Genomic DNA, 26,173 nt, shown 5'->3' on the forward strand with positions numbered 1-26,173 from the left:
AGCCTGCGCTAGAGCCCAGGAACCACAGCTACTGAGCCTGCGCTCTAGAGCCCAGGAACCGCAACTCTTGAGCCTGCGCTAGAGCCCAGGAACCACAGCTACTGAGCCTGCGCTCTAGAGCCCAGGAACCGCAACTACTGAGCCTGCGCTAGAGCCCAGGAACCACAGCTACTGAGCCTGCGCTCTAGAGCCCAGGAACCGCAACTCTTGAGCCTGCGCTAGAGCCCAGGAACCACAGCTACTGAGCCTGCGCTCTAGAGCCCAGGGACCGCAACTACTGAGCCCATTTGCAACCATTATTGAAGCCCAGGAGCCTAGAGCCCGTCTTCTGAAACAAGTGAAGCCTCTGCGGTAAAAAACCTATGGACTGCAGTTAGAGAGTAGCCCCTGCTTGCCACAGCTAGAGAAAAGTCTGCACAGCAGTGAAGACCCAGCACAGCCAAAAAAATCCATATAATCCCATTAAGCACACATATGATTGAGGTATACTTACTACATCAAAAGTTGGTGTTTATAAGTTACAGGTATTTAGTACTTTCCAGAGTGCTCTTTTAATTAAAAAAATATTTTAAAACCATTTCAAACATCAGTTCATTTTCCCAGTGCAAAAGAAGTCAACTCTGTTGTTCAGTCTCTAAGTCATGTTCGACTCTTTTCAATCCCAAGAGCTGCAACACGCCAGGCTTTCCCATCCTTCACCACCTCCTGGATATTGCTCAAACCCATGTCCATTGAGTTGGTGATGCCATCCAACCATCTCACCCTCTGTCGCCCCCTTCTCCTCGTGCCCTCAATTTTTCTCAGCATCAGGGTCTTTTCCAATGAGTCAGCTCTTTGCATCAGGTGGCCAAAGGATTGGAGCTTCAGCTTCAGCATCAGTCCTTCCAATGAATATTTGGGGTTGATTTCCTTTAGGATTGACTGGTTTGATCTCCTTGCAGTCCAAGGGACTCTCAAGAGTCTTCTCCAGCACCACAGTTCCAAAGCATCAATTCTTCAGCGCTCAGTCTTCTTTATGGTCCAACTCTCACATCTGCACATGACTACCGGAAAAACCATAGCTTTGACTATACAGACCTTTGTCCACAAAGTGATGTCTCTGCTTTTTGAGATGCTGTCTAGGTTTGCCATAGCTACCATATCAATAAATTCTAGTTAACATGTGTCTTATCTCAAGAATATACAAAAGGATTTGAATCGTTGTAAATATTAATTAGCAGATCTGACTTTCTGGTTTCTTTGTTTTGTTTTAAAATATTCATATATTTATTTTTATTTTTGGCTGCATTGGGTCTTAGTTGCCCCACAGCAAGTGAGATCTTAGTTTCTTGACCAGGGATCGAACCCACGTCTCCTGCACTGGAAGCTGGATTCTTAACCACTGGACAACCAAGGAAGCCCCCTGACTTTCGGTTTTAAGGGCACGTTGAGAGGTTTGGTCTGAGGCAGCGAGGTGGGCTGAATGTCCCCCCACCCCACCCCCTCCAGATTATTCCTGACCATAGGGGTCCCCACTGTGGTGCACCCAGGATTAGGCCCTGACCAGTGGAAGGTCCCTGAGAGGTAGACTCCAAAAAGGCTTCCTAGAGCAGAGCTCTGATATCAAGATCCTGCAGGTGAACAAGGAAGACGGTCCTCAAGGTAAACAAACTTCCCTGGAAGGAACCTGAGAAATTAATTTCATGCCAGAGATGCACAACCTTCTGAGACGGTGCCTAGCAGAAGGGGATCAGCACCCGCACCCCCAACAAAGATCCACCATCGACCACGTCCAAGGGACCACAGTGAGAGCAGGGACCACAGGAGCTTGACAGAGGCCTTCCTGACAGCCGGCACTGTGCCAGGGCCTCGCTAAGCGGTCTGGTCATCTGACTCCTGAACAAGAGACACCCTCATCAAAGCCCTGCTTGGGTGGGCCACACAGCTGCTTCTGGCACTTCACTCCCAGGAGCCTCAGGTGCCTCTCACAGGACACGCAAGAACCTGGTCATGGTGGAGGCGGGGGTGGGACCAGGGAGAAGAGTGAATGCTCCCTATTGACTCCTTTGGACCGACTCTAATTTTACCCTGTGCAGGCAGAACTGAAAACAGAAAAGCCGAAAACACTGTGAGCTCACAGGCACACTACAGGCGTGGTCCAGGGAGGGTGGGGCCCCTGTGGGCACAGAGCTGGCGATGCCCTTGGGCCGCCCCGCCCGGGCCTGATGTCAGTGAGCCGGGCTGGATGCAAGCATAAAGGGAAGCTGAGCGGAATCTCGGGTTATTACCCCGGCTGGTCCAGGGGCTTTCTCTCTCACTTTCCGGTCAGCTGCCCTTGGCCTTGGAAGCCGAGCTGGGTGGTTATTGATTAAGCCTGGCTCTCAGCAAGGTTTTCCTCTCCAAAGAGGTTTCAGCTTTTTGCCTGCAGCTATTTTTAGGGGCCTGGGCTCCGCGGTTGGGGCCTCTCTCAACTGATGCCGTGTGGCCGGGTGTCAGTGGGGCCCACGTGCTGCCTGCTCAGAGCCCAGGCAGGGCCCTCCTGGGGGCAGGCGGCTGCTTTCCCAGTGGTGGGGAGCACGAGGCTGGCTCACACTGTGGCTGGGACAACCCCCAAGCCTGTTCAGGCAGGGATGCTCTGCCTGTTTGGGGGCAAAGGGATAAATTCTGGGCACAGACCTCTAGTTAACCTTGCTCCCTTTTTCAAATACAAATTTCCATTGGATCATTACCACCTCGGTGCACCTTGGCTTGGCAGGGCTGGAAGGAAAGGCTGGGAATAGGATGGCCAGACAGCAAACTCGAATTACCCTGACTTCAGTCAGGCCCAGGGCCAGCCCCACGAGTCCGTGTGTTCCCTGGGTGACACGCTGGGCCGCTGACACCAGGGTCACGTCTGAGCCTCTGGATGGCCCCGAGGGGGTGGTACCGTGTCTGGGAGATGCAGGAGCCAGGCATGCGGGAGCGGTTGACAGGGACCTACCTCAAAGCGGATGGCCCCATTCCCATCGGCGTCGAAGGCGTTGAAGAGGAAGTGTGCGTAGGTGGTGGCATCTAGGGAGACCGAGGGCAAGGCTGGGGTGTCCAGGCCGCCCGGCCGCCCAGGTCCCAACCCCACGCTGCTCCACTGGGCATTCCCACCGCGTCCCGGGCTGGAGTCCGCCCTTCCTACTGGGTGGAGGCAGCACCAGGCAAGGAATGGTGGGGAGGATGTGGGGGGGCTGAGGGTCCTCTCCCTATAAAAGGGAAGCCCACACTCTGGAGGGCGGCCACAGGGAAGTGGGGACTTCGGGAGGAATCGTGGACCTTGGACTCACCTCCCTGAGGGAAGAACTGTGAGTAAATGAGTTTGAACGTGTCTTCGTCCACCAGGCCTGTGGGGCACTCCTGCAGGAGGAAGGGACTCCTCTCAGTGACCCCAGCCACCCTGCCCTGCACCCCGACTCCAGGGGGCCTGGCCTCTCTCTTCCCTCTGGCCAATGCCTGCTGCGCAAGGCACTGCTGGGCTCCCCCAGCCCCAGGCAGGGGAAAGCCCAGTGGAGTGGGCATCATGGGAGGGGCAGGCGGGAGGGGTGGCAGGACCCTCATGCTAGGTTGGTCTGTCCCCATGGTCCTCCACTGCACCAGTGCTGAGATACTCATAAGGGAAGGGCCCTGGCCCTCCCCCCAGGCAGCTGTCCCACAGAACACGAGCCCCATAAAGACCCTGGGGTATGCACTGTGCTACGGGGAATTTCCAGAAGTTGTGCCAGCACCCTGGAGCCAGCAAAGGGGAGCCGGGGGGTCAGGGCCAAGCCTGGGGGTGGGGGATGTGGGGCACTCACGTTCTTGAAGCCCCTGTAGAGGCTCTGCAGCTCCTTCTTGGTGAACTTGGTCTGTGCCTGCAGCTGGTCAAGCCCCTCTGGCTGGTGGCGCACTGCGGACAGCTCCAGCTCACTGTCGCTGCTGTCTGGGGGGACACAGACCCAGGAGGTGGGACACGTGGCCCTGGCCCCTCTTTCCAGTGTGGGTGCCCGGCTCTGGGTGGAAGTAAGGAGTGGGGAGACTCTCCTTGTGTGACTACCAGGTACGGCTGCCCAGGCTGTGCACTGCACAAATGGACCGGTTGCCGCTCAACAGCACACTCAGGTGTGCCTCCTGGTCTCTCTGCTGCCCTGCTCCTCACACACAATGGGCCCTCCCTGCTGGGCTCACCTGGAGCATGCCCACCCTCTCAGCCATATGGTGGGATGGGGGTGGAAACGCACTAAACAAGGGGAGGTGGAAAGGAAACAGAGACAAGTTACAGGGCACCTTGATCTTTAAGACCCAATTCCTGGACCACCTCCTCCATGCAGCCCTCCCAAATTTCCCCCAGGAATGGGAAGGGCACCCCTCTTGGCTCATCACATTGCTGCTTGGCTGCATTTCGTGTATGGGCTTAATTCACATTTGAGTAGAAAGTAAAATTTCAAGTTCTCTGTCTGTAGGGTGGGGACCAGATCTTTTATTTAATCACAACACATCAAAATGGACAGCAGGGTCACACGGACACGGATTAGAAAGAAGAAACCCAAACCATCTCTATTTACAGATGACATAATTATCCATGTAGATAGTTTCAAAGAACATACAAAAAAATCCTCTAATAAATGAGCTTAGCAAGGTCACAGGATACCAAGTCAATACAAAAATCAATCACAGTTCTATAGAAGACCTGTATGCAGCAACAGAGACCCAGTGTAGCCAAAAACAAATAAATATATAATTTCAAAAAATGGTCCATATTAAAAAAAATCAGTTACATTTCTATTGATCAACAATGTACCATTGGAAACCAAAATTCTAAAAAATTTGCTATATTAATTACAATCACCCATCTCATAAGTGAAGTAGGGAAAATAGATTAAAATATTAAAAAATACAAATAATGAAATATAAAATGATAATAAACAATAAAAATAATATAAAATGTAAAAATAAATAGGTAAAACAATCTAACAAAACATGCACATAATCTGTATATTGAAAACTACAATAGGCGGATAAAAGAAATCACAGAAGATTTAAATAGGTAATGAGACACACTGTGCCCATGGATTGAAAGGCTCAGCATAATAAAGACGTCAAATATCTTCAAAATGATTTACAGATTTAACATAATTCCAGTAAAAACCCCAGGACAATTTTTTTTTTTTGTAGATATAGACACACTGATTCTAAAACTTATGTGGAAAAGCAAAACAAATAGATTAGATAAAAGAAAAAAGTGGTAGAAATCAGTCCATCTGATTTCAAGACCTTATACAACTATAATCAAGAATGTGTGGTGTTGGAGAAAAGACAGACACAGATCAGTGGAGCAAAACAGAGAACCCAGAAACACATCCACATAAATATGACTGAGAGGATTTTCCACAAATGTGCAAAAGCAATTCAGTGGAAAAAGTTTAATTTTTTTCAACAAATGGTGCGAGAAAAATTGGACATCCACGTACTCAAAAAATGAACTTTGACCTAAATCTTATTTCTTATACAAAAATTAACTCAAAATGGAGCACAGATTTAAAAGTCAGATGTAAAACTATAAAACTTTTAGAAAAAAATAGGAGAAAGTCTTTACGGCCTGGATTTAGGCAAAGAGTTCTTAGGCATGGCACCAACAGAATGACTTAGAAAACACTGAAAACCTGTACTTAAGAAAAGTTTTGCTCTGTAAGAGACATTGTTAAATAGAAAGGGAAACTACAGATCTGCACATTGAACTTCTAACAAAGGATGTTCAGAATATATAAAGAACTCTCAAAATTTATCAGTAAGAAAAAGTACAACTCAAATTAATATTAATAAATGGGTAAAAAAAAAAAAAACCTGATCAAACACTTCACCATAGAGGATATACAGATGGCAAATAAGCATGAGAAAGATGTTTAACACCGTATTTAATTAAATAAATACAAATTAGAGCCACGATGAAACACCACTGCACGCCAGTACGAATCATGTGCTAAGTCGCTTCAGTCGTGTGACTACAGCCCACCAGGCTCCTCTGTCCATGGGATTCCCCAGCCAAGAATACTGGAGTGGTTGCCTTGCCCTCCTCCAGGGGATCTTCCCAACCCAGGGACTGAGCCCGTGTCTCTTATGTCTCCTGCACTGGCAGGCGGGTTCTTTCACTGAAAATACAGAAAACAAAACTCCCCTGACCCTACTTTCCTCTCAAGCTGTTGCTCTTTTCTCTCCTTAAACTCACCGTCTTCACTTCCTCTCCTCTTAGTCTCCCTTGATCCTACTCCTCTGGGGCCTGTGCCCCACCACTCCAAGCAGACTGCTTTTCTTAGATCACCAGTGATCTCCATATCGCTAATCCAGGGATCAGCACAGTCATCTTGACTCCTCAGTCATACAAGGACAACATGAGAATGAAAAGCATAGTGACTACACGGATGAACTTTCAGGATATTATGCTAAGCGAAGACGTCTAGAAAGACGAATACTGTACGATTTCAGTTATATGTGGAACCTAGAAAAGCCACACTCACAGGAACTGAGAGTAGGCTGGTGGTTGCCAGGAAACAGAGGGTAGGGGGTGGTGAGATGTTGGTCAAAGGGTACCAGCTTCCAAGTATAAGACGAATACGTTCTGGGGGATCTAAACTACAGTATGGTGACTACAGGCAGCAATACTGTACCGTACCCTTGAAAGTTGCTAAGGGGTAGATCTTTTAAAATTATTTTTTAAATTAAGTAATTAATTAACTATTGGCGGCACTGAGTCTTAGTTTTGGTGTGGGCTTCAGTAGTTGCAATGCATAGACTCAGTTGTTCCGAAAGGCATGTGGGATCTTAGTTCCCTGACCAGGGATCAAACCTGTGTCCCTTGCATTGCAAGGTGGATTCGTAACCACTGGGGAGCAGATCTCCAATGTTCTCACCACCACCACAATAACAAAAAAATGAGGTGATGGATGCATCAGTTATCTTTATTGTAGGTGATCTTTATATAAGCTTACACAATGTTAGGTATTGCTGCTGCTGCTGCTAAGTCGCTTCAGTCGTGTCCGACTCTGTGCAACCCCAGAGACGGCAGCCCACCCGTCCATGGGGTTCTCCAGGCAAGAACACTGGAGTGGGTTGCCATTTCCTTCTCCAATGCATGAAAGTGAAAAGTGAAAGTGAAGTCGCTCAGTCGTATCCGACTCTTAGCGACCCCATGGACTGCAGCCTACCAGGCTCCTCCGTCCATGTGATTTTCCAGGCAGGAGTACTGGAGTGGGATGCCATTGCCTTCTCCTGTTAGGTGTTAATTATAGCTTAATACAGCTGGAAAAACAAACAAATGAACAAAAAGAAAATTATGTGCCCATTTCACTTTTGAACATAGATGCAAAATCTTAAAGCACGTTAGGTAACTTAATCCAACTGAATTAAAAAAAAAAAGTACACCAGGATCAAAAAGGTTTTATCTGTAAGAGTGTAAGGAGAGAAAATCATATGAAAATCCTAATACAGAAAAAGCATTTGATAAACATCCACATCTATTTATAATTAAAATAAACAAGCAAAAACTCTTAGCAAACTAGGAACTTTATAAGGGAACTTTGTAAACTTGATGTGGCTTATATTTGTAAAACAAATATTTCTTTACAGAAAATATTAGGTTTAATGGCAAAGGGTCACAAACATTCTCTTTAAGATTTGGGACAAGCCAAGGCTGGCCACAGTTACCACTAATTGATGTCTGGCCAATACTCTAAGGCAATTTTGAAAAAGGAAACAAACAAACAAACAAAAAAACCCCAGACAGTGTAAGAGTTGGGAAGTATAAGATAAAATTAACACTGTTTATAGATGACACGGTCCCTACACGGACCAAAGGAATCAATATACATGAGAGTTCAGTATATGCTGCCAGATGTAAGATTAATTCATGAAAATCAATAGCAATTTTCTACACCAGTAATAACCACCTAGAAAATACAATAAAAATAACATTCATAATAGAAATAAAAACTAAAAAGTATCTAAGTATTAACCAAAACTCAAAGAACCTCTATAAAGAAAGATAATCTAAATAAACAAGACATTCCATCTTAGATATGATTATAATAACATTATAAAGATGTTATTTCTCCTGCGATAAATTATAAATTCAACACCATCTCAATAAAAAACCCAGTTGGATTTTTGAGGACTTTGATAAATTTGCTCTGAAATGTATAATAAAGAATTTAAAAATCCATAAGCCTGGTGGGCTGCCGTCTATGGGGTCGCACAGAGTCGGACACGACTGAAGCGACTTAGCAGCAGCAGCAAGAATCTAGAAAGGAAGAGTAAAGAGAGAGTTTTCCCTATTATATACTAAAGCATTTATAATCACTGTAATACAAATTGTCTACAAGAATAGACAGACACACTAAAAACAGACCAGAGAGCTCAGAAAGAGGCTGAGGTGTAGCGGGGCCTTCCCAGAAGCTTTGGGGAAAGGCCAGTTGTTTAGTATAATAGACGGTGTCAGGAAAACTGACTCATCATATAAAGAAAATAAATCATAAAGAAAATAAATACCATGTGCAAAAGCGAGCTCCAGATTAACTAAAGATAACACGTGAACAGTGAGCTCTACAGTTCAAATAAAATGTAGGGCTTTCCTGGTGACCCAGTGGTTAAGAATCTGCCTGCCAACGGAGGGGACATGTGTTTGATCCCTGGTCTGGGAAGATCCCACATACCACATGCCCCGGAGCAACTAAGCTTGTGTGCCACAACTCTTGAGCCAAAGTTCTAGAGCCCGCAAGTTGCAAGTAGAGAGTGGCCCTTGCTTGCTGCAACTAGAGAAGCCCGCTTCCAGCAAGAAAGTAGCTGCAGCAGCCTTCTAGCGCAGCCAAACATAAATAAAACTTTACAATAAATAAAAATAAAATGTAAAACAGTATCTTGCCAACCTAAAGGTGGGGGGAGATTTCTTAAAACTTCAAACCAGAAAGGACGAAAATTGATGAACTCCATGACATCAAAGGACATCTGCTCAACAAAGGGCACCATGATGGCGAGGGGTGCTCGACACAGTGGGAGGAGACAGCAGGCAATATTTACAGCTGACGGAAGAAGAAGGTCTAGAATTGATAAACGTCGGAAAAGGAGACCAGAGACATCAATAAGGACAGGAAGACAGCACAACCTCCTCAGCAAACAGGAAATGCGAATTACGATGAGAAGTCCACACCTTCTGATTGACAAGAAACAAGAATGATGAAATGAGGGTCACAGGAGAGGACATAGATCAATGGTCATTTTTAAACATGCTGGTGACTGTGTACATTGGTACAACCACTGTGGAAAACCACTTGCATTTTCACATCTGCATACCTTAGAAAAGGCAACCCACTCCAGTGTTCTTGCCTGGAGAATCCCCTGGGCAGATGAGCCTGGCAGGCTACAGTTCATGGGATCGCAAAGAGTCAGACATGGCTGCACACACACAGCAAACTTTAGGGCACAGTAATCCTCCCTGGGGTACACGTGCCAGAGAAAACCATTGCCCAGGGGTCCCTGGAGCACTCCACAGTAATGATGGCCTGAATCAACCAAATGTCCATGGACAACAGAGCAGATAAATAGATTGTGCCCCCACCGGAGGAAAGATTACACTGCAGTGAAAAATGAATGACCTATAACACAGAGCAGTGTGGGTAAGTCTTAGAAACAGTGTAGCTGAAAAAACAGTCCTAGGAGACCATGATTCTATTTTGTTTTTTTGGTATAAAATTCAAAACCAAGGGGAATTCCCTCCTGGTCCAGTAGTTAGGACTCCACATTTATATATATATATATCCATCCTTACATACGTGTTTAATGTGTTATGTTAATGTTCTTGGTCGCTCAGTTGTGCTCGACTCTTTGTGACTCCATGGACTGTAGCCCACCAGGTTCCTCTGTCCATGGGATTTTACAAGTAAGAGTACTGGAGGGGGTTGCCGTGCCCTCCTATGGGGGGTATTCCTGACCGAGGGATTGAACCTGAGTCTCCTGGGTCTTCTGCATTGCAGATGGATTCTTTACCCGCCAAGTCATCGGGGAAGCCAATAATGCATTTAGTATAGGTTAATTAAAATATTTAAAAGTAATTAGAGTCCCCAGACCAAGAGAGGGGAGAGAGAGAAAACACCTTTGGTCGGAATGAACTGTTGGTGACTTGGAAAATAAGCACAGCAATCCCAGGAGAAATGGTTAAAGGATATACACAGGAAATTGACAGATAAGGAAACAGGAAAAGCTAATAAACATGCACATTGGTGTTCAGAATCATGAGTATGAAAAACGCATCTGAGAATGATTAGAAAGAAAAAGTTACACCCAATGAACCTGCAAAATCAGCAAGTTCCTTACAGAGTCAAGCCTCAGTCAGGAAATGTGGGCTAACTTCTTCCTGAGCTCTGGACTCACCTGCCTGCTTACCACCTGCAAGTGGAAATCCAGGAGGTCCTTAGATGGACCAAACCCAAACTGAGCTCCTAATCTCCCCCTGCAAACGCACTCCACCCACAGCCTTCCCCAGCTCAGTTGATGGCAACTCCACCCTGTGGCTGCTCTCACCAAAAGCCTGGGCACAGACCTTCCTCCCAGCCCCCAGCTCCCACGCAAACCCTGCCAGCGCTCCCCTCAACCTGCACCCGCCTCTGAGCCCCCCTCCCACCTCCACTGGTCCTCCCCCGTAAACCATCTCTTCTGCCTTGCCTTCCGGCTTCTGCCCTGCATCCTGCTGGTCTATTTATTTTACAAATAGGGCTGGAGGAAGCTGCTGAAAACATTATCCTCAGGTCCCTCTCTGTGCAACAGCCTCCCCCAGGCTCTGAGTATAAACACAGAAGTCCGTAAATGGCCAATAACTGTGCTCCCTGCCCCCCAGCTGCTTCGCCACTCCCTGGATTCAGCATGCTGCCCCTCTAGCCGCTCAAACCCACCAGGCGCACTCCGTTGCTGTCCTCTGGCTTGAATGCTCTTCCTCAGAATCCACACTTCCTGCTTTCCTCTGCTTGACTGTTACCTCCTCCAGGGTGTCATGCGCCCCGCCATTCCTGTCTTCCCTCGTCTCTGTTTTCCTTTCTTCATTTGGCCATGACTTTCTGGCATATACATATTTCTCTGTTTACTGGTGTGATGGACAGAATTTTGTCTCTTTCCACAACTCATATGTTTTGGTTTTGCTTCAATTGCACTATTATTGCATGCATGCGTGTCTGACCCTTTGCAACCCCATGGACTTCAGCCCTCCAGGCTCCCTTGTCCATTAGATTTTCCAGGCAAGAACACTGCGGGCTGCTATTTCTACTTCAGGGGATCTTCCCAACCCAGGGATCAAATCCCAGTTTCCCATGTTCCCCGCGTTGGCAGGCAGATTCTTTACTGCTAAGCCATTATGGAAGCCCAATTTAAAAAGAAATTATTAATTTTTGTCTGTGCTGGGTCTTCTATGCTGTTCCCCTCAGCAGCAATGAAGTTGGGGCAAGGCGGGGCTACTCTCCAGTTGGGGTGTGCAGGCTTCAGCAGGCACAGCCCACGGGTTCAACAGTTGCAGCTCCTGGGCTTTAAGGCACAGGATCAGTGGTTGTGGTGCATGGACTCAGTTGCTCCTAGGCATGTGGGATCCTCCCCTGACCAGGGATTGAACTGGCATCTCCTGCACTGGTAGGTGGATTCTGTATCAGTGAGCCACCAGGAAAGCACTTCCCCCTCCACCTACAACTCACATGTTGAAGCCCTAATCCCCAGTGTGATAAAAGCTCTTTAGGAGGTAATTAAGGTTAAATGCCAAAAAAAGAGAGAAAAGAAATGCAAAAAAGCAAAATGGCTGTCTGAGGAGGCCTTACAAATAGTTGTGAAAAGAAGAGAAGTGAAAAGCAGAGGAGAAAAGGAAAGATACAGCCATTTGAATGCAGAGTTCCAAAGAATAGCAAGGAGAGATAAGAAAGCCTTCCTCAGCGATCAATGCAAAGAAATAGAGGAAAATAACAGAATGGGAAACACTAGCGATCTCTTCAAGAAAATTAGAGATACCAAGGGAACATTTCATGCAAAGATGGGCACAATAAAGGACAGAAATGGTATGGACCTAACAGAAGCAGAAGATATTAAGAAGTGGCAAGAATACACAGAAGAACTGTACAAAAAAGATCTTCACGACCCAGATAATCACGATGGTGTGATCACTCACCCTCATTTAGAGCCAGACATCCTGGAATGTGAAGTCAAGTGGGGCTTAGGAAGCATTACTACGAATAAAGCTAGTGGAGGTGATGGAATTCCAGTTGAGGTATTTCAAATCCTAAAATATGATGTTGTGAAAGTATTGCACTCAATATGCCAGCAAATTTGGAAAACTCAGCAGTGGCCACAGGACTGGAAAAGGTCAGTTTTCATTCCAATCCCAAAGAAAGGCAATGCCAAAGAATGTTCAAACTACCACACAATTGCACTCATCTCACACGCTAGTAAAGTAATGCTCAAAATTCTCCAAGCCAGGCTTCAGCAATACGTGAACCGTGAACTTCCAGATGTTCAAGCTGGTTTTAGAAAAGGCAGAGGAACCAGAGATCAAATTGCCAACATTCGCTGGATCATTGAAAAAGCAAGAGAGTTCCAGAAAAAACATCCATTTCTGCTTTACTGACTATGCCAAAGCCTTTGATTGTGTGGATCACAATAAACCGTGGAAAATTCTAAAGGAGGTGGGTATACCAAACCACCTGATCTGCCTCTTGAGAAACCTGTATGCAGGTCAGGAAGCAACAGTTAGAACTGGACATGGAACAACAGACTGGTTCCAAATAGGAAAAGGAGTACTTCAAGGCTGTATATTGTCACCCTGCTTATTTAACTTATATGCAGAGTACATCATGAGAAACGCTGGGCTGGAAGAAACACAAGCTGGAATCAAGATTGCGGGGAGAAATATCAATAACCTCAGATATGCAGATGACACCACCCTTATGGCAGAAAGAGCCTCTTGATGAACATGAAAGAGAAGAGTGAAAAAGTTGGCTTACAGCTCAACATTCAGAAAATGAAGATCATGGCATCCAGTCCCATCACTTCATGGCAAATAGATGGGGAAACAGTGGAAACAGTGGGCTTCAAAATCACTGCAGATGGTGACTGCAGCCATGAAATTATTACTCCTTGGAAGAAAAGTTATGACCAACCTAGACAGCATATTAAAAAGCAGAGACATTATTTTGTCAACAAAGGTCTGTCTAGTCAAGGCTATGGTTTTTCCAGTGGTCATGTATGGATGGGAGAGTCAGACTATAAAGAAAGCTGAGTGCCGAAGAATTGATGCTTTTGAACTGTGGTGTTGGAGAAGACTCTTGAGAGTCCCTTGGACTGCAAGGAGATCCAACCAGTTCATCCTAAAGGAGATCAATTCTGGGTGTTCATTGGAAGGACTGATGTTGAAGCTGAAACTCCAATACTTTGGCCACCTGATGCGAAGAGCTGACTCATCTGAAAAGACCCTGATGCTGGGAAAGATTGAGGGCAAGAGAAGAAGGGGACAACAGAGGGTGAGATGGTTGGATGGCATCACCGACTCGATGGACATGGGTTTGGGTGGACTGCGGGAGTTGGTGACGGACAGAGAGCCTTGGTGTGCTGCGGTTCATGGGGTTGCAAAGAGTCAGACATGACTGAGCGACTGAACTGAACTGAAGGTTAAATGAAATCCTAATAAAGGTGGGGTCCTAATCCAAAGGATTTGGTGACCTTATAAGAGGAGGAAGAGTGATTTCCTTTCCAAAAGGAAGGGAAGGAAAAGCCATGTGAGGACACAGCAAGAAGGTGACCGTCTACGTGAGAAGAGAGGCCTCATCAGCAACCAACTCTGCTGGCACCTTGCTGGGGACTTCCAGCCTCCAGAATTGTGGGAAAATACATTTCTGTTGTTTAAAGGCCTGGTCTGTGATTTTCTACTAGGGCTTCCCTGGTGGCTCAGATGGTAAAGAATCCACCTGCAATGCAAGAGACCCAGAACTGATCCCTGGGTCAGGAAGATCCCCTGGAGGAGGACATGGCAACCCACTCCAGTGTTCTTGTCTGGAGAATCCCATGGACAGAGGAGCCTGAAGGGCTACAGTCCACGTTATGGCAGCTCAAGGAGAACAAGCCAGGTGGCCCTCCTGTCTGCTCACAGCTCACCCAGTCTGGAACAAAGCCCCCACGCAGTGTGGGAGGTGCCCTGTAACACATGCTGGGTCGGATCCCTCACAGATGTTTTCTTGGGTGGGTCCATGAATTACTGACTGGGATGTCAACTTTTTTTTTAATTTGGCTGTGCTAGGTCTTAGCTGCAGTGTGTGGGATACTCTAGTTGTGACACATGGGATCTAGCTCCCCGACCAGGGGTCAAACCTGGCCCCCTGCATTGGGAAGCGAGAAGTCTTAGCCACTGGACCATCAGGGAAGTCCCTTGGGTGTCAATTTTAATGTCTCCAGGCTGGGCCTATCTCTTGAAGCAACGTTCCCTGTTGCTTACACCTGTTGGGCAGGGATGGGTGAGGAATCAGAGAGAAGCGATATTCCAAGAATCAGGTGCAATGACAGCAGGGTCAAAGGGTACCCCCGGCAGGGGGTCCAGGGTATGCCAAGAGGTATGTGGGCATGAGAACCACCTAAGAGCCAAAGAGTGGGAAGGGCGTGTCTGATCTCCATTCCAGAATGGCCTCTCTGGTCTCGGGTGTCCAACAAAGTGACACAGAGAGGAGAGACTGGCGAGAAGTGTCAAGAAGGAAGAAGCCACTGGCCCTGGCTGCCAAGTAGACCAGGGCAAGGTGGTCCTGGGCCCTAACAGCCACCTGCACTGCTTTCCTCACCACGCTGAGTAGCCTTGTTCGGCAAAACCATGAAGCTAACTTGCCTCTACAGTCTCCCTGGTGCTCAGCCCTCCCCTTCCCTCTCCAAGGGCTAGTCTGGGATCATCCCCTCTCCATCAGGTATTCGTGATAAGCAGGGCATCAGCAATACGGATTTCACCTCTTTATCAAACAAGCATTTTGTCAAAGGCATGAAAGCATAAGGCTTTAAAAGAAAATTGTTTTATGATTGAATATTCCATGGTTGTTTGTGCTAGTGGTAAAGAACCTGGCTGACAATGCAGGAGATGTAAGAGATGTGGGTTCAATCCCTGGGCCAGGAAGATCTCCTGGAGGAGGGTGTAGCAACCTACTCTAGTTTCTTCCCTGGAGACTCCCATGGACACAGGAGCCTGGCAGGCTATAATCCATAGAGTTGCAAAAAGTCAGATACGACTGAAGCAACACAGCATGCATGCAAAGTCGTACCATGGTCTGACAGGTTACAGACCAGGCTTTCTTCCCACTGAGTAAAAGCCTTAGTCCCTGTACCGTGTCCCCAACTCAACACAGCCCTCTCCGCGCAAGACCCGCCTGCAGGGGCGAGGGAAGGGTGGCTCCGAGTTTTCAGTCTTTTGAGGTAAGGTCACAAGGTACTGGGCGAGGGGCAGCCCTGTGCATGACTCCCCCCACCTGGCTGCCCTTACACCCCCCTGAGGCTCTGCACTACGATGCTTCCTCTGCCAGCCAGTATGCGGCTTCACTCCCCTTTGCAGCTAAGCTCCAAGCTGCTCTGTCCACACTTGCTGGTTCCAATCCCTCCTGAACCCAGAGGTTGATCAGCCTGCCCTTGGCGCTGCAGCGCATTCCTGCAGTGAATGAATATAACCAGCCCAAGTCTTGGAACATGTCGGAAGCACCATGGAGACACTGGCTCTCCCAACAGGCAGACCAAACCCTGGAGGAGGCTGTCTCCACGTGGGCACTCCCCATCCTTCCCCTCCGCTCTGTTCTCCTTACCCGTCTGTACTCAGGCCCCCACAAGCCACCGGCTCTGTCCCCACCCCGACCAGAGGGACCTCCCCTCCAAGGGTGTCTCCCAGGGCCACCCTACAGGGAGGGCCAAGACCCTGCACATCTTGTGTTCCAGGCCTGGTATACAATGGGTGTCCCGTAAGTATGGCTGAAAATGGCCTATGATTTACCCAGACTCCACACCTGACGTGTGGCAGGCAGTGCTGGGCACACCCTGGGGCCACAAGTGTATGGACACAGTGCTTGCAGCCTTTGGAGAGGTCACTGTAAGTGGGGACAGGGATCTAGAAAATTCCAGGACAGTGTCATCTAATACAATCCCAGGGGCAGGGATCCAGAAGGGCCAGGGGGAGTTCCCAGGGGGGAGATGGTGCTTTTAATCCCATTCCCCACTTACAGATGAAGAAGTGGAGCTCAGACAGGAATAGTGATTTCCCCAAGTTAATGTCAGCATGTCAGGGACCACGTCAGAGCTGAAAGGCAGCTCTCCTAGCCCCTGGCCAGTGCTCCTTCTAGAACAAGGTTTCTCAACTTTACCACTGACATTTGGGTCTGAGCATTCTTTTTAAAAAAAATTTTTTTTTTTACTTTGTGGCCACACTTCTTGCTATGTGGGATCTCAGCTCCCTGAGCAGGGTCTGAACCCGCACCCCCTGCACTGGGGGAATGGAGTCTTGGCCACTGGACCTCCGGGGAAGCCCCTGGGCCTGAGCATTCTTTGTGGGGAGGGGCTGCCAGGGCCTGCGTGATGTTTAGTGGCATCCCTGGCCTCTACCCACTTGATCCCACTGGTACCCTTCCCATTAATTGTGGCAATCCAGAACGCCTCCAGACATCACCAAACATCCACTGAGGAGCAAAGCTGCTCTCAGTGGAGAGCTACTAGTTAGAGCTCGCAAAATGTGGACTGAGATAAGAGAGGCAGCAGCCCCAGTCAAGCCCTGGGCCACAGATGTGGACGACAGTCTGGTGTCAGGGCCAGGCCAGCCTTACCAATGAGCAACCAGCTTACCGGTCCAGGCTCACTTTTCACCAGGGTGTCCACACTTATGAGATCCCTTAGATTTGTGTCGGGTCGGGAACTTTTTCAAAGTGCTTCAGCTCACCACACCCCTGGGAGGTGTACAGGGGGAGATATTCTATCAGTATCCTCATTTTCTTGTTCTTGCTTAGTTCTAAGCCATGTCGGACTCTTTGCGACCCCATGGACTGTAGCCTGCCAGGCTCCTCTGTCCATGGGATTTCCCAGGCCAGAATACGGAAGTGCATCGCCATTTCCTTCTCCAGGGGATCTTCCCGACCCAAGGATCAAACCCGCATCTCCTGCACTGCAGGCAGGTTCTTTACCACTGAGCAACCTGGGAATCTGGGACACTGAGGCTTGAGAAGGTTTGATGTACCAAAGTCACCCAGTGAGCTAGCGGCCAAGCTAGGCTGGGACTCCCCGCCAACGGAGTCGCCTAGAGACAGAGACTGGTAGGACAGAGAGGAAGGTCTTTCAACTTCTGCATCTTCTTCTAGAAGCCCGTGTCCCCAGAACTCAAATCCATTAGTTCCTAACAATCCCCAGGGGCACCATAACTCTGGTCTCTTACAGATGAGAACTAAGGAGGCTCAAAGAGGACAAAAGACAACATCCAATCAAATGCACGTCTTCTTGGAGGGGTGCCCTCTTCTCTCAGTGCCAGCTCACATCCAGGCTGGGGCCCAAGGGCCTAGGCTCCTCACAGCCCATGACAGTCCCTTAGACACTGCCTGGCCAATGGGCCCTTCCAGGCACTTAGCTGGCATCATTGCCATCAACACGGACCATCTGGTACTCAGAATTCCCTTCCTCTGATGCAGGAAGAGGTGGCTGATCTGAGTGAGAGAATGTTTTCAACCGTGACTCAATTCTGCTATTAAGAGTAATCATCCTCTAATTACTGGTGATAGCCATGGTTCACAAAGTTTGTGTATTTACTACATACCAAGAATGATCCTGAGGGCATCAAAGCCTTTACTCAACTAGTTCAAAGTCTGCTGCAGTCCTACGGGGCAGGCATTATTATTGGCCCCACTTTATAGACAGGCCAAGGCTCAACCAGGTTAAGCCAGTATGTGTCGGTGATAGGAGATCCGAGCTCAGGGATCTCTGGCTGATTCTGAGGCTCCGTGTGCCTCCCACCGCGTCAAGACCCCAGAAGTCAGAAGGCATGAGTGGACAGGTATACCAGAAAAGACAAACTTATTAGAGACGGAAGTGGGTTTCTCAGCAAGTCGAATAAACCACCTGTGCTCTTGCACGTCCGATCCACCTTGTAAACAAATCCCTTCTTAGAAATCGCAAAGGTAAACTTCAAGTTCCTAGAACCACAAGAGTGATGGGCTCCCTAAGAAGAATGTGTCGTGTCAATAACAAGTAGAGCGAGGCTGGCTGGTGGTCCCAGAAGGGCCCAGGAAATGGAGGAAGACTAAAGGAGGGGCCTCAGATTCCCGAGTACCAAATCCCCCCTGCCTACGATGGACTCCAGGTGGGGAAAGGATGGGGGATGGGGGTGCAGTAGTGCACGCAGGAGGCATGGGCTCTGAGGGCACCGCTGGGTGAGATGCCCCCTACTCTGCCTGTATTTCCCATGGAGGTGCCTGTCACAGACTCTCCCTGCCAGGGCCAGTATCCATCCAGCCAAGTGCAGGCCCAGTTTAGGCAATTATCTTCCCAGGGAAAGTCGCTCAGTCGCTCCAACTCTTTCTGACTCCATGGATTGTAGCCCGCCAGGCTCCTCTGTCCATGGGTTTCTCCAGGCAAGAATACTGGAGTGGGTTGCCATTCCCTTCTTCAGGGGATCTTCCTGGCCCAGAGACTGAACCTGGGTCCCCTGCATTGCAGGCAGATTCTTTACCATCTGAGCCACCAGGGAAGCCTACCTTCCCCAGCTACAATGTAAAGTTCAAGATGGGGCCTCTGAGAACCCCCTTCAGCAAGCCCCTTCTCTCGGGGTCTCCTGAACTCACCTTGAAAGGTGTGATGTGGCTCAGTGCCTTCTGAAGGTCACACGGCCACGGGCTTCAGGCAACAAGTCAGACCTGGGCCTGGCCTCCTGGCCCCGGGCCCCATCCTGCCCTCAGCAGGGGATTGGGGGGCACATCCCTAGGCCAGAGGGTGTGCTGGACAGTTCAGAGGCAAGGGCAGTTTCTCGCTCCTCCCCTCCCTGAGCCTCTGGGTTTTAGTCCCAGGAGCTGGAGCCTGGCAAGGTCAGCAGAGTGCTGAGCCAGGCAGGATGCCCATCCTCCCCTGAGGACCGCAGGGGCGCACAGGTGACGGAAAGAAGACCGGCCAGCCCCTTCCCCACAGTCCAGAGGGACAGGACACAGACGATAAGTTACAGCCCTGGTGGGTCAAGGTCCCCCTTCACAATGGATGTGCCCTGGAGGGGCTTCCTCTCCTAACCTGCCCAGAGGTGGGTGGGAGGTACTGCGTCCGGAAGCAACTCTTAAGGGTACCTACGTGTCAGGGGTCTCCGGGACACCGTCAGCGTCTGATTTAAGAGTTTGTCTGTCTCCTCGGTTAATATTTATTGGGACGAAAACAGTGGCGCCTGAGGGTTGGTTACCCATTCCTGAGTCTTGCGTGGGGAAAGGGGACTGGATGTGGGCTACGGGTGAAGGGCCGGCCTCATCACGAGACAGAGGTTTTGTGTTACTCGTTGCTGCAGTCAGACGCCCTGGGCTGAGGGTCGTCCCTGCTGTCTTCACCCTCTGCCACCTCCCACCGCCGGGCGCCAAGCTCACCGGGGGCGGCTCGGACCAGCGGGCCTAGGACAGCCGGGGATGCCAGCTCAAGGCTTCTCCCGGGATCTCGCTTACACCCATCTCGAACACCGCGGCTGCACCCACTCTGGGGCTTTTCAGTCTGAGCCCTCTATGCGCCCTTAGATCCAGACCAGCTCTCGGGAGCCAGGAGGGGGCGGTGGCCGAGACGGGCAGGGCCGCGGAGCACAGCGTCCCCGAGGGCCGCTCCTCGCCGGGTGGACCTGGGTACCCGCACCCCGGAGCGCAAGTGCTGCTCTCTCCCCTCTGACCGCCGGCCCCCGGCGCAGGGCCGCCAAGGGGCGGGTGGCCACGCGTTACCTTCCATGGACATGGGCTCCAGGATGCCGAACTGCTTGAGGACGGCGATGAACAGCAGTACCACCACGGCCATGGCGCACAGCTCCATGCCCTGGATGCCCATGGCGGCCCGTGCTGCCTGGGGCCGGGGCGTGCCCCTCGCCCTCACGCTGCCTCCGGAGGCACCGGGGCCGGTGCTGCCCGCCCGGCCTCTAGGGGAGACCGCGGCTCACATGCCCCTGGCAGGCGGGGCTGCAGTCGTCGGCGGGGCCGGGGCCCCGCAGAGGGCGGCGGCGGCAGCGAGCTGGGGCCGGCCCGGAGGTCGGATGCGGAGCTGCGACAGAGCCGGAGCGCAACTTTCCGAGTCAGCCGGCAAACTTCGAGGCGCGGCGGCGGCGCGGAGCACAGCTCGCGTGGCCGGCTCTGGCCAGAGGCGCCTCCATGCCCGGAGCGGGCGCCGCGCCTCTTTCGGCCCCTCTCCAGCCCCAAGGGCTCCAGGGCACGGGGGCGCGGCGGCGGCGGCGGCGGCGGCGGCGGGGTCCCCAGCGCTCCCGGTCGCCCCAGCCTCCATCGCGGCTCCCCGCGCGCTCATTGGCCTAGGCGCGGCGACCACCAGGGGAGGAGTCCCCTGCGGGCTCCCCTCCCACCACCCCCCACACACACCGTGCGCGCCAGACCGGGAAGGGGCGGAGGGAGGTGGCCCCGCCCCGCACGGGCCAGCCCGCAGACGGTGCCTGGCGCAGAGCCGGCGCTACCCAGCCAGCCCCCGCGTGACCGAGCGGTCCGCGGTTTTAGAATCGCTCGTGCAGGGTGGGGCTGTGTGGCTGGGGAGGGGGCCGGGGCCGGAAGGGAGCACCAGCGCCACTCCCCGGGGGAAGTCGGGGCTCCACTCTCCCGATGGAGGGGCGCGGAGCCTGGCCACCGCCGCTCTTCGCCCGGCGGGCCAGGACACAGCTGGCCTTCGGAGGATCCGGGAAGCCCTCTCTCCCCAGGGTATTTCCCACAACCATCAATCCACGGCCGGAGATTGAACTTGGCCCTGGTCTGGCTTCCGTGCAGAAATGGAAAAGTTGGTACTCAAAGTTCTCGAGTTCATGCGCTCGAGGCTTTTTAGGAGGGAGTTGGGCTTTGGCATTAGAGTCTACTAAACTGAGTTCAAGTCTTGACTTTGCTGCGTGACCTTGGTCGAGTCAGGGACTTGCAGCCTCCTCCTCCTCGTCCACAAAGAGGGGCTGGTGCCTGCCTTTCCGGCTGTGGGAAAGAGCCGAACGGATGTCAAGTGCTACGCGCGGGCAGTTCGAGGGAGTGCTAAATCGTTTGTGGATCGCTTTCTTCCTGCCCGGGGACACAGAGTAGGAAAGGAAAGCCGCTCAAAGGAAGGTGAAAGAAAGGGGAGAGGTGGGGGCGTGGCAGGGCGGAGCCCGGAATCCTCCTAGCCCCCAAACTCCGGGACTTGGGGGCCGAAGCCGTGACTCTCTGCTGCCCTCCGGCGGGCGCTGCGCGCGTGGTGCACTCACCGGCCCAGGGCTCCGAGCGCGGCCACGGTGTGCTGCTGTGAACACTAAGTTCTGCTGTTCTCTGGTTTCTTAGTGGAGGGGGAAATCCAGCCCCGGACCACGCCCGTGAAAGTGAGCCCTGTTTGGACCTAGGGCTTGAACAATAGCGGCTCCCATTTATGGAGCCTCTGCTACCCGCTCTTTCATTCAACAAATACTGAGCGTGTACTGCGCTCTAGGTGCAGAGGGGTGTGGCGTGGCGGAAAACCGCAGCGTGCACAGCCAAGGGCCCTGCTGGAACTGCAGGCGAGCCGAGCCTTTAGGTTTACTTGTAATCCTTAAAGGCTCCCCCAGTGGGTATTCCTCTTCTCCCACTTCACAGGTGAGAAAACTGAGACCTAGAGAGTGGATTATGGAAGGGGATACAAGTGCACCCGAGGCCTGCTGAATTCCAGAGCAGATGTTGTCCTAGGACAGGGCACTGCTTCTGGTGGAAACTGAAGCAGAACCTGGCGTCTCTCTCTGTCTGTGCAGTTCAACGTCACTGTTTAACACAGGTGGGTAAAAGACTGAGTTATTGGAGATATTTTTAAAGAACTGTAAATCCGCAGCGTTCAATTCCACTTAAGTGGGCATGTGGTGAGTCTCCGCTGACCAAAAGCAAGAGGTCTTAATGGTTCTGTTGGAACCCACGAATTGCTTGTGAATAGTCTAGAAAGGTTAAAAAGCCTCCTGCCATCTAATTTACACACTTCAGTGCTGAGCAAAGTGTAGCCTTTTTCCCAGCTAGTTAGCCAGTCCTCACTCAATAGCCTGGTTAAGAGCCCAGTGGCATGAAACCTCCCTAAGCCTATTCCTCATCCATAAAAGGGGTTTCCTTGGTAGCTCAGAGAATACAGAAAATGCTTGCAAGGTAGGAGATCTCCTGGAGAAGGAAATGGCAACCCACTCCAATATTCTTGCCTGGAGAATTCCATGGACAGAGGAGCCTGGCGGGCTACAGTCCATGGGGTCCCAAAGAGTTGACTGAGTGACTAAGCACTCTCACATGCATTCATAAAAGGGGTGGTGGTGGTGATGGTCCAGAACCTACAGAGGCCTGTAAAGAATTGGATAATACAAGGCCTGGCATCTGTCGCAGGCTCTGATGGCCCATGTTCTCCGAGCAGGGTGCTAGACCTAAGATAGACGGAGGGCAGGGGGCAGAGAAGAGAGCAAGCAAAGGAAGCCGTCTCGGGGTGAGGGGGGTTCCTCCTGAGCTGCCCCGACTCTGCTTCCTGCCTCAGTTTCCCCTGGTGCTGCCAAACACCTCCCCCATGAAAGTTTCAGTGACTACCCATAAATACTGAGCTAGAAACCAGACATCGATCCCTGGCTATGCAGCGTAAAATATTAACGACGCCTAAGTGGGTACCAGGGCTGAGAGGAGAATGTCCGCTTGCTTGGCATTAGCAGCCCAGGCCAGGGGCCTAATGGATGGGAAGCTGACTGCCCTGCTCGCTCACTAGCCTGGGGCCTGCCAGCTTGGGGGCCTACCCAGGCCCACTGAGGCTGTGCCAGCAGCACTCTCAGAGCCCACTTGCCCAGGACCTGGAGCGGGGAGCTGGCAGACAACCCTCCCAAGTCCCATACATCCTCGCCACACCCATGAAGGGCCAGGCTAGGCCTGGCTGTTTCCAGCTGTCTCTGGCTCCCCTCCCAAGGGGGCATTTGCTCTGGCACTCATTCACCCCTCCTCACCCCCTAAAGGCCTCAGGGGGCAGGAAGCAAGTTGGGTGTTGGCTGTGCTCCCTGACACCCGCTCTCTGCCTTAGGGGAGGGGCAGGCTCAGGGGAGGAGTGCAAACAGAGAAATCTCTGCAGGGCAGGGCCGCAGAGGTAGGGACTCCAGGGGCTGCTGGCTCTTCCTCAGGAGACAGGGGAAGGCGGGCGAGGGGTGGGGGTGGCTGAACCCTCACTGGAGACCTCACAGGTGGTATGGGAGGCCCCAGAGGGACTGGTCTAATTTAGAATGTTTCAGAGACCCAGCTGCTTTGGGGCTGGGTGGGGTACCCTCTAAACCTAGGCTTGCACCTCGCACCTGAGGTCATAGTCTTCCTTTGGCCTGGAATATTTTTTTTAACTTTTAATTTGGAGCGTAGCCAATTGACAATGTGAAAGTTTCCACCGGACAGCAAAGGGACTCAGCCACACATACACACGCATGCATTCGCCCTCAAACTCCCCTCCCATCCAGGCTGCCACATGACATTAAGCAGAGTTCCCTGTGCTGCACAGCAGGTGCCTGGAATATCTTTGGTGCCAGTCCACTTCTACAACCAGGAAGCCACCCTGGAACCCTGCACTAACCCTCTGCATGAACCCTGTGTCCTTCGAACCCCCAAGGCCTCTGCTGCCTGGGCTACACCTTCCGTGCTGCGTGCTGGCCATCAGCCCCGACACTTCCCACGTCATCCGTGGTCATCTTTTCTCACCAGCTGCCCCGCCCACCCCTGTGAGCTCAGACCCTGTCAGCTTGGCCAGCATTCACTGGGCGCTGCCTGCTTACTGTTCCTGACCGCCTAGCTGCCCAAGGATTTCAAGAGGCCTTTCAACTCTTAAGGGAGAGATTGGGACGGACACATGCTGTTCAAGAGACCCATTTCCTGCAGACAGCCCAGCAAGTTGTTCCTGTCCCAATTCTCTGGAGGGCAGGCCTTCCTTGGTTCTAGTGCATTCTATTGGGCAGAACGGGCATCATGCAATTTAGTCATCCTTCTCATATTTCATAACAGCCGGACGAGAATGCCCAGGAATGGAATTCCACAGCCAAAGAAATGCCTCTAAGATTCCTCCCTGTGATGTCCCAGGGCTCCTGCAATGCAGTGCAGCCAAAGCTGATCACGCAATCTCACCCCAAACCAGTCCCCCTCAAGCTCTCTGTCACAGCTGCTCAGGCCCAAACCCTGGCTCTTAGACTGGGCTCTGCCTGTCCCCTCTCCGGCCCAGTCTGTCACTCAGCCCTGGCACCGTGCCTCTTTCTCCTCCATCTCTGCTCCTGGTTGCCACCAGCCTGGCCATACCATCGTCCCTTTCTCCTGGACTCCTGACTCTGCCCTCCAAGCAGGGCTCCACCTCCTCCACTCTGCCCTCCTGCCTCTGCTCAGCAGCCAGAGTGATCATCTCAAGGTGAACATCAGGTCCTTCTCTTGCTTGAAACCTCCAGTGGCTCTCTGACTCAACCCTGGTTGTGTCTGCCTGCTCTGTATTCCTCCCTCTGATTTGGTAGCAGCACCCTGATTTCTGGCAGGCAATTTCAGAGGTTTGGGGACATGACTGGTCCGTCGACAATGATTCTTCTCCAACTCCAGAATGCAGCTGCACCGCCATGCGACTGGCTCAGGGACGGGCACCACATGGGGGCCAGGGTGATGACAGGCCTCCGTGGGCCTGGCCCTGGGACGGGAGGGACGCTGTCTCTCTTACAATGACAGAGAGTGGGCCGTCCTGCCGCCATCTGAGGACAGCAAGTCTGAGGATGTAGTCACTTCATGAGCAAACAGAGCAAAGGGCGGAGAGAAAGAGACTGAGTCCCACTGACATTGTTGTGTGCCTGGATCCAGCTGTCCCTGATGGCACATCCAAACCTATTTCTTCCAGTTAGAGGAGCCAATAAATCCCCCTATTGTTGCTTAAGCTGATGTGATCTGGGTTGCTGTCCCTCGCGACCAAGATGTTCCTGATGAATGAATTCTCCACGACTCACAGACCAAAGATCAAAATCCCTAACAAGCCCCATGCGAGCTGCTGGCATCTCTGAGCACTTACTACCACCAGGCACTTCAGTATAACTCATCTCCCTCATTCCTCACAGATTCCGATCTCTTGACAAGAGGAAGACATTAAAGCAGAGAGTGGTTGATGCTTTGTTGAAGGGCACACAGCTGATAAACCACAGTGTTAGGATTTGAACCCAAGCAGTCAGCTCCACAGCCTGTGACTTTTAAAAAAGTATTTATTTATTTGGCTGCACAGGGTCCTAGCCACAGTGTACAGCCTTCTGGGGATCTTAGTTCCCCAGCCAGGGATCAAACTTGCATGCGAAGGCAAATTCTTAACCACTGAACCACCAGGGAAGTTCTCAGAGCCTGCGATTGTAATTCAGCACCACCTTATCCCTCTAGACCCATAAGGTCAGGCTCCTCCACCTCTCCTTGGCTCACATGACCCCACCCGCGCCCGCAGCTGCCAGGACTCTCCCATCTCCAGGTTTTTGTGCAGGCTCTTCCCTGAGCCGCAGTGCCCTCCCTCCTCCTCTTCTTCACCCACCCTAGTCGTTCTTTGAGTCTCAGCTTCATGTCTTGTCTACAGAGGGGACTCTCCTGGCCTCCTCCCCCTTGTTAGTCTCTACATTAAGCTGAGGCTGGTCATGTGAACCAGGGCCAAGTCCCTATTTGGAACCCTGACCTGTTGGCAGACTTGGCCAAGGCGTTACACCTCTCCGAGCCTTCCTTTCCTTCTTGCAAAATGGGGTCACTTGATGACATTTACCTGCCTGTCACACTGAGCTGTGAGCATCTGACAAGCTGACGGATGTGAAAGCATCCTGAGACACACGTGAAGGGCCCGAAGGAGCTTCTTTAGGCCCACGGAGGGAGCGATGGAGAGGGGTCCAGTGCCCAAGCCCTCCAATCGAACAGACCCATGGGACTGCACAGAACCGATTCACATAATCTCTGTCCCAGCCCAACTGCAGATGGAATGGGAGAGATTC

At 51.3% G+C, this 26,173-nt stretch overlaps 1 protein-coding gene across 2 annotated transcripts in view; it reads right to left on the bottom strand.

The window, feature by feature from the left end:
• The window catches only part of KCNIP3 (potassium voltage-gated channel interacting protein 3), a 32,420-nt gene extending 11,924 nt beyond the window's left edge, over window positions 1-20,496 (bottom strand). Inside the window, exons 1-4 of one of the 2 annotated variants that reach the window (XM_005891601.3) lie at window positions 19,947-20,496; window positions 3,801-3,925; window positions 3,294-3,363; window positions 2,960-3,030 (exon numbers count right to left, since the gene is read on the bottom strand). In XM_005891601.3, the coding sequence (XP_005891663.1) occupies window positions 2,960-3,030; window positions 3,294-3,363; window positions 3,801-3,925; window positions 19,947-20,049 (369 nt within the window). In that variant the 5' untranslated portion in view covers window positions 20,050-20,496. Of the gene's footprint in view, window positions 1-2,959; window positions 3,031-3,293; window positions 3,364-3,800; window positions 3,926-6,208; window positions 6,369-19,946 lie in introns of those variants that run through there. The other variant, XM_070380041.1, reaches the window with a different exon arrangement.
• Window positions 20,497-26,173: the final 5,677 nt, after the last annotated feature.

This window comes from Bos mutus, chromosome 11, assembly GCF_027580195.1.
Source record: "Bos mutus isolate GX-2022 chromosome 11, NWIPB_WYAK_1.1, whole genome shotgun sequence".
Taxonomy (NCBI): Eukaryota; Metazoa; Chordata; class Mammalia; order Artiodactyla; family Bovidae; genus Bos; species Bos mutus.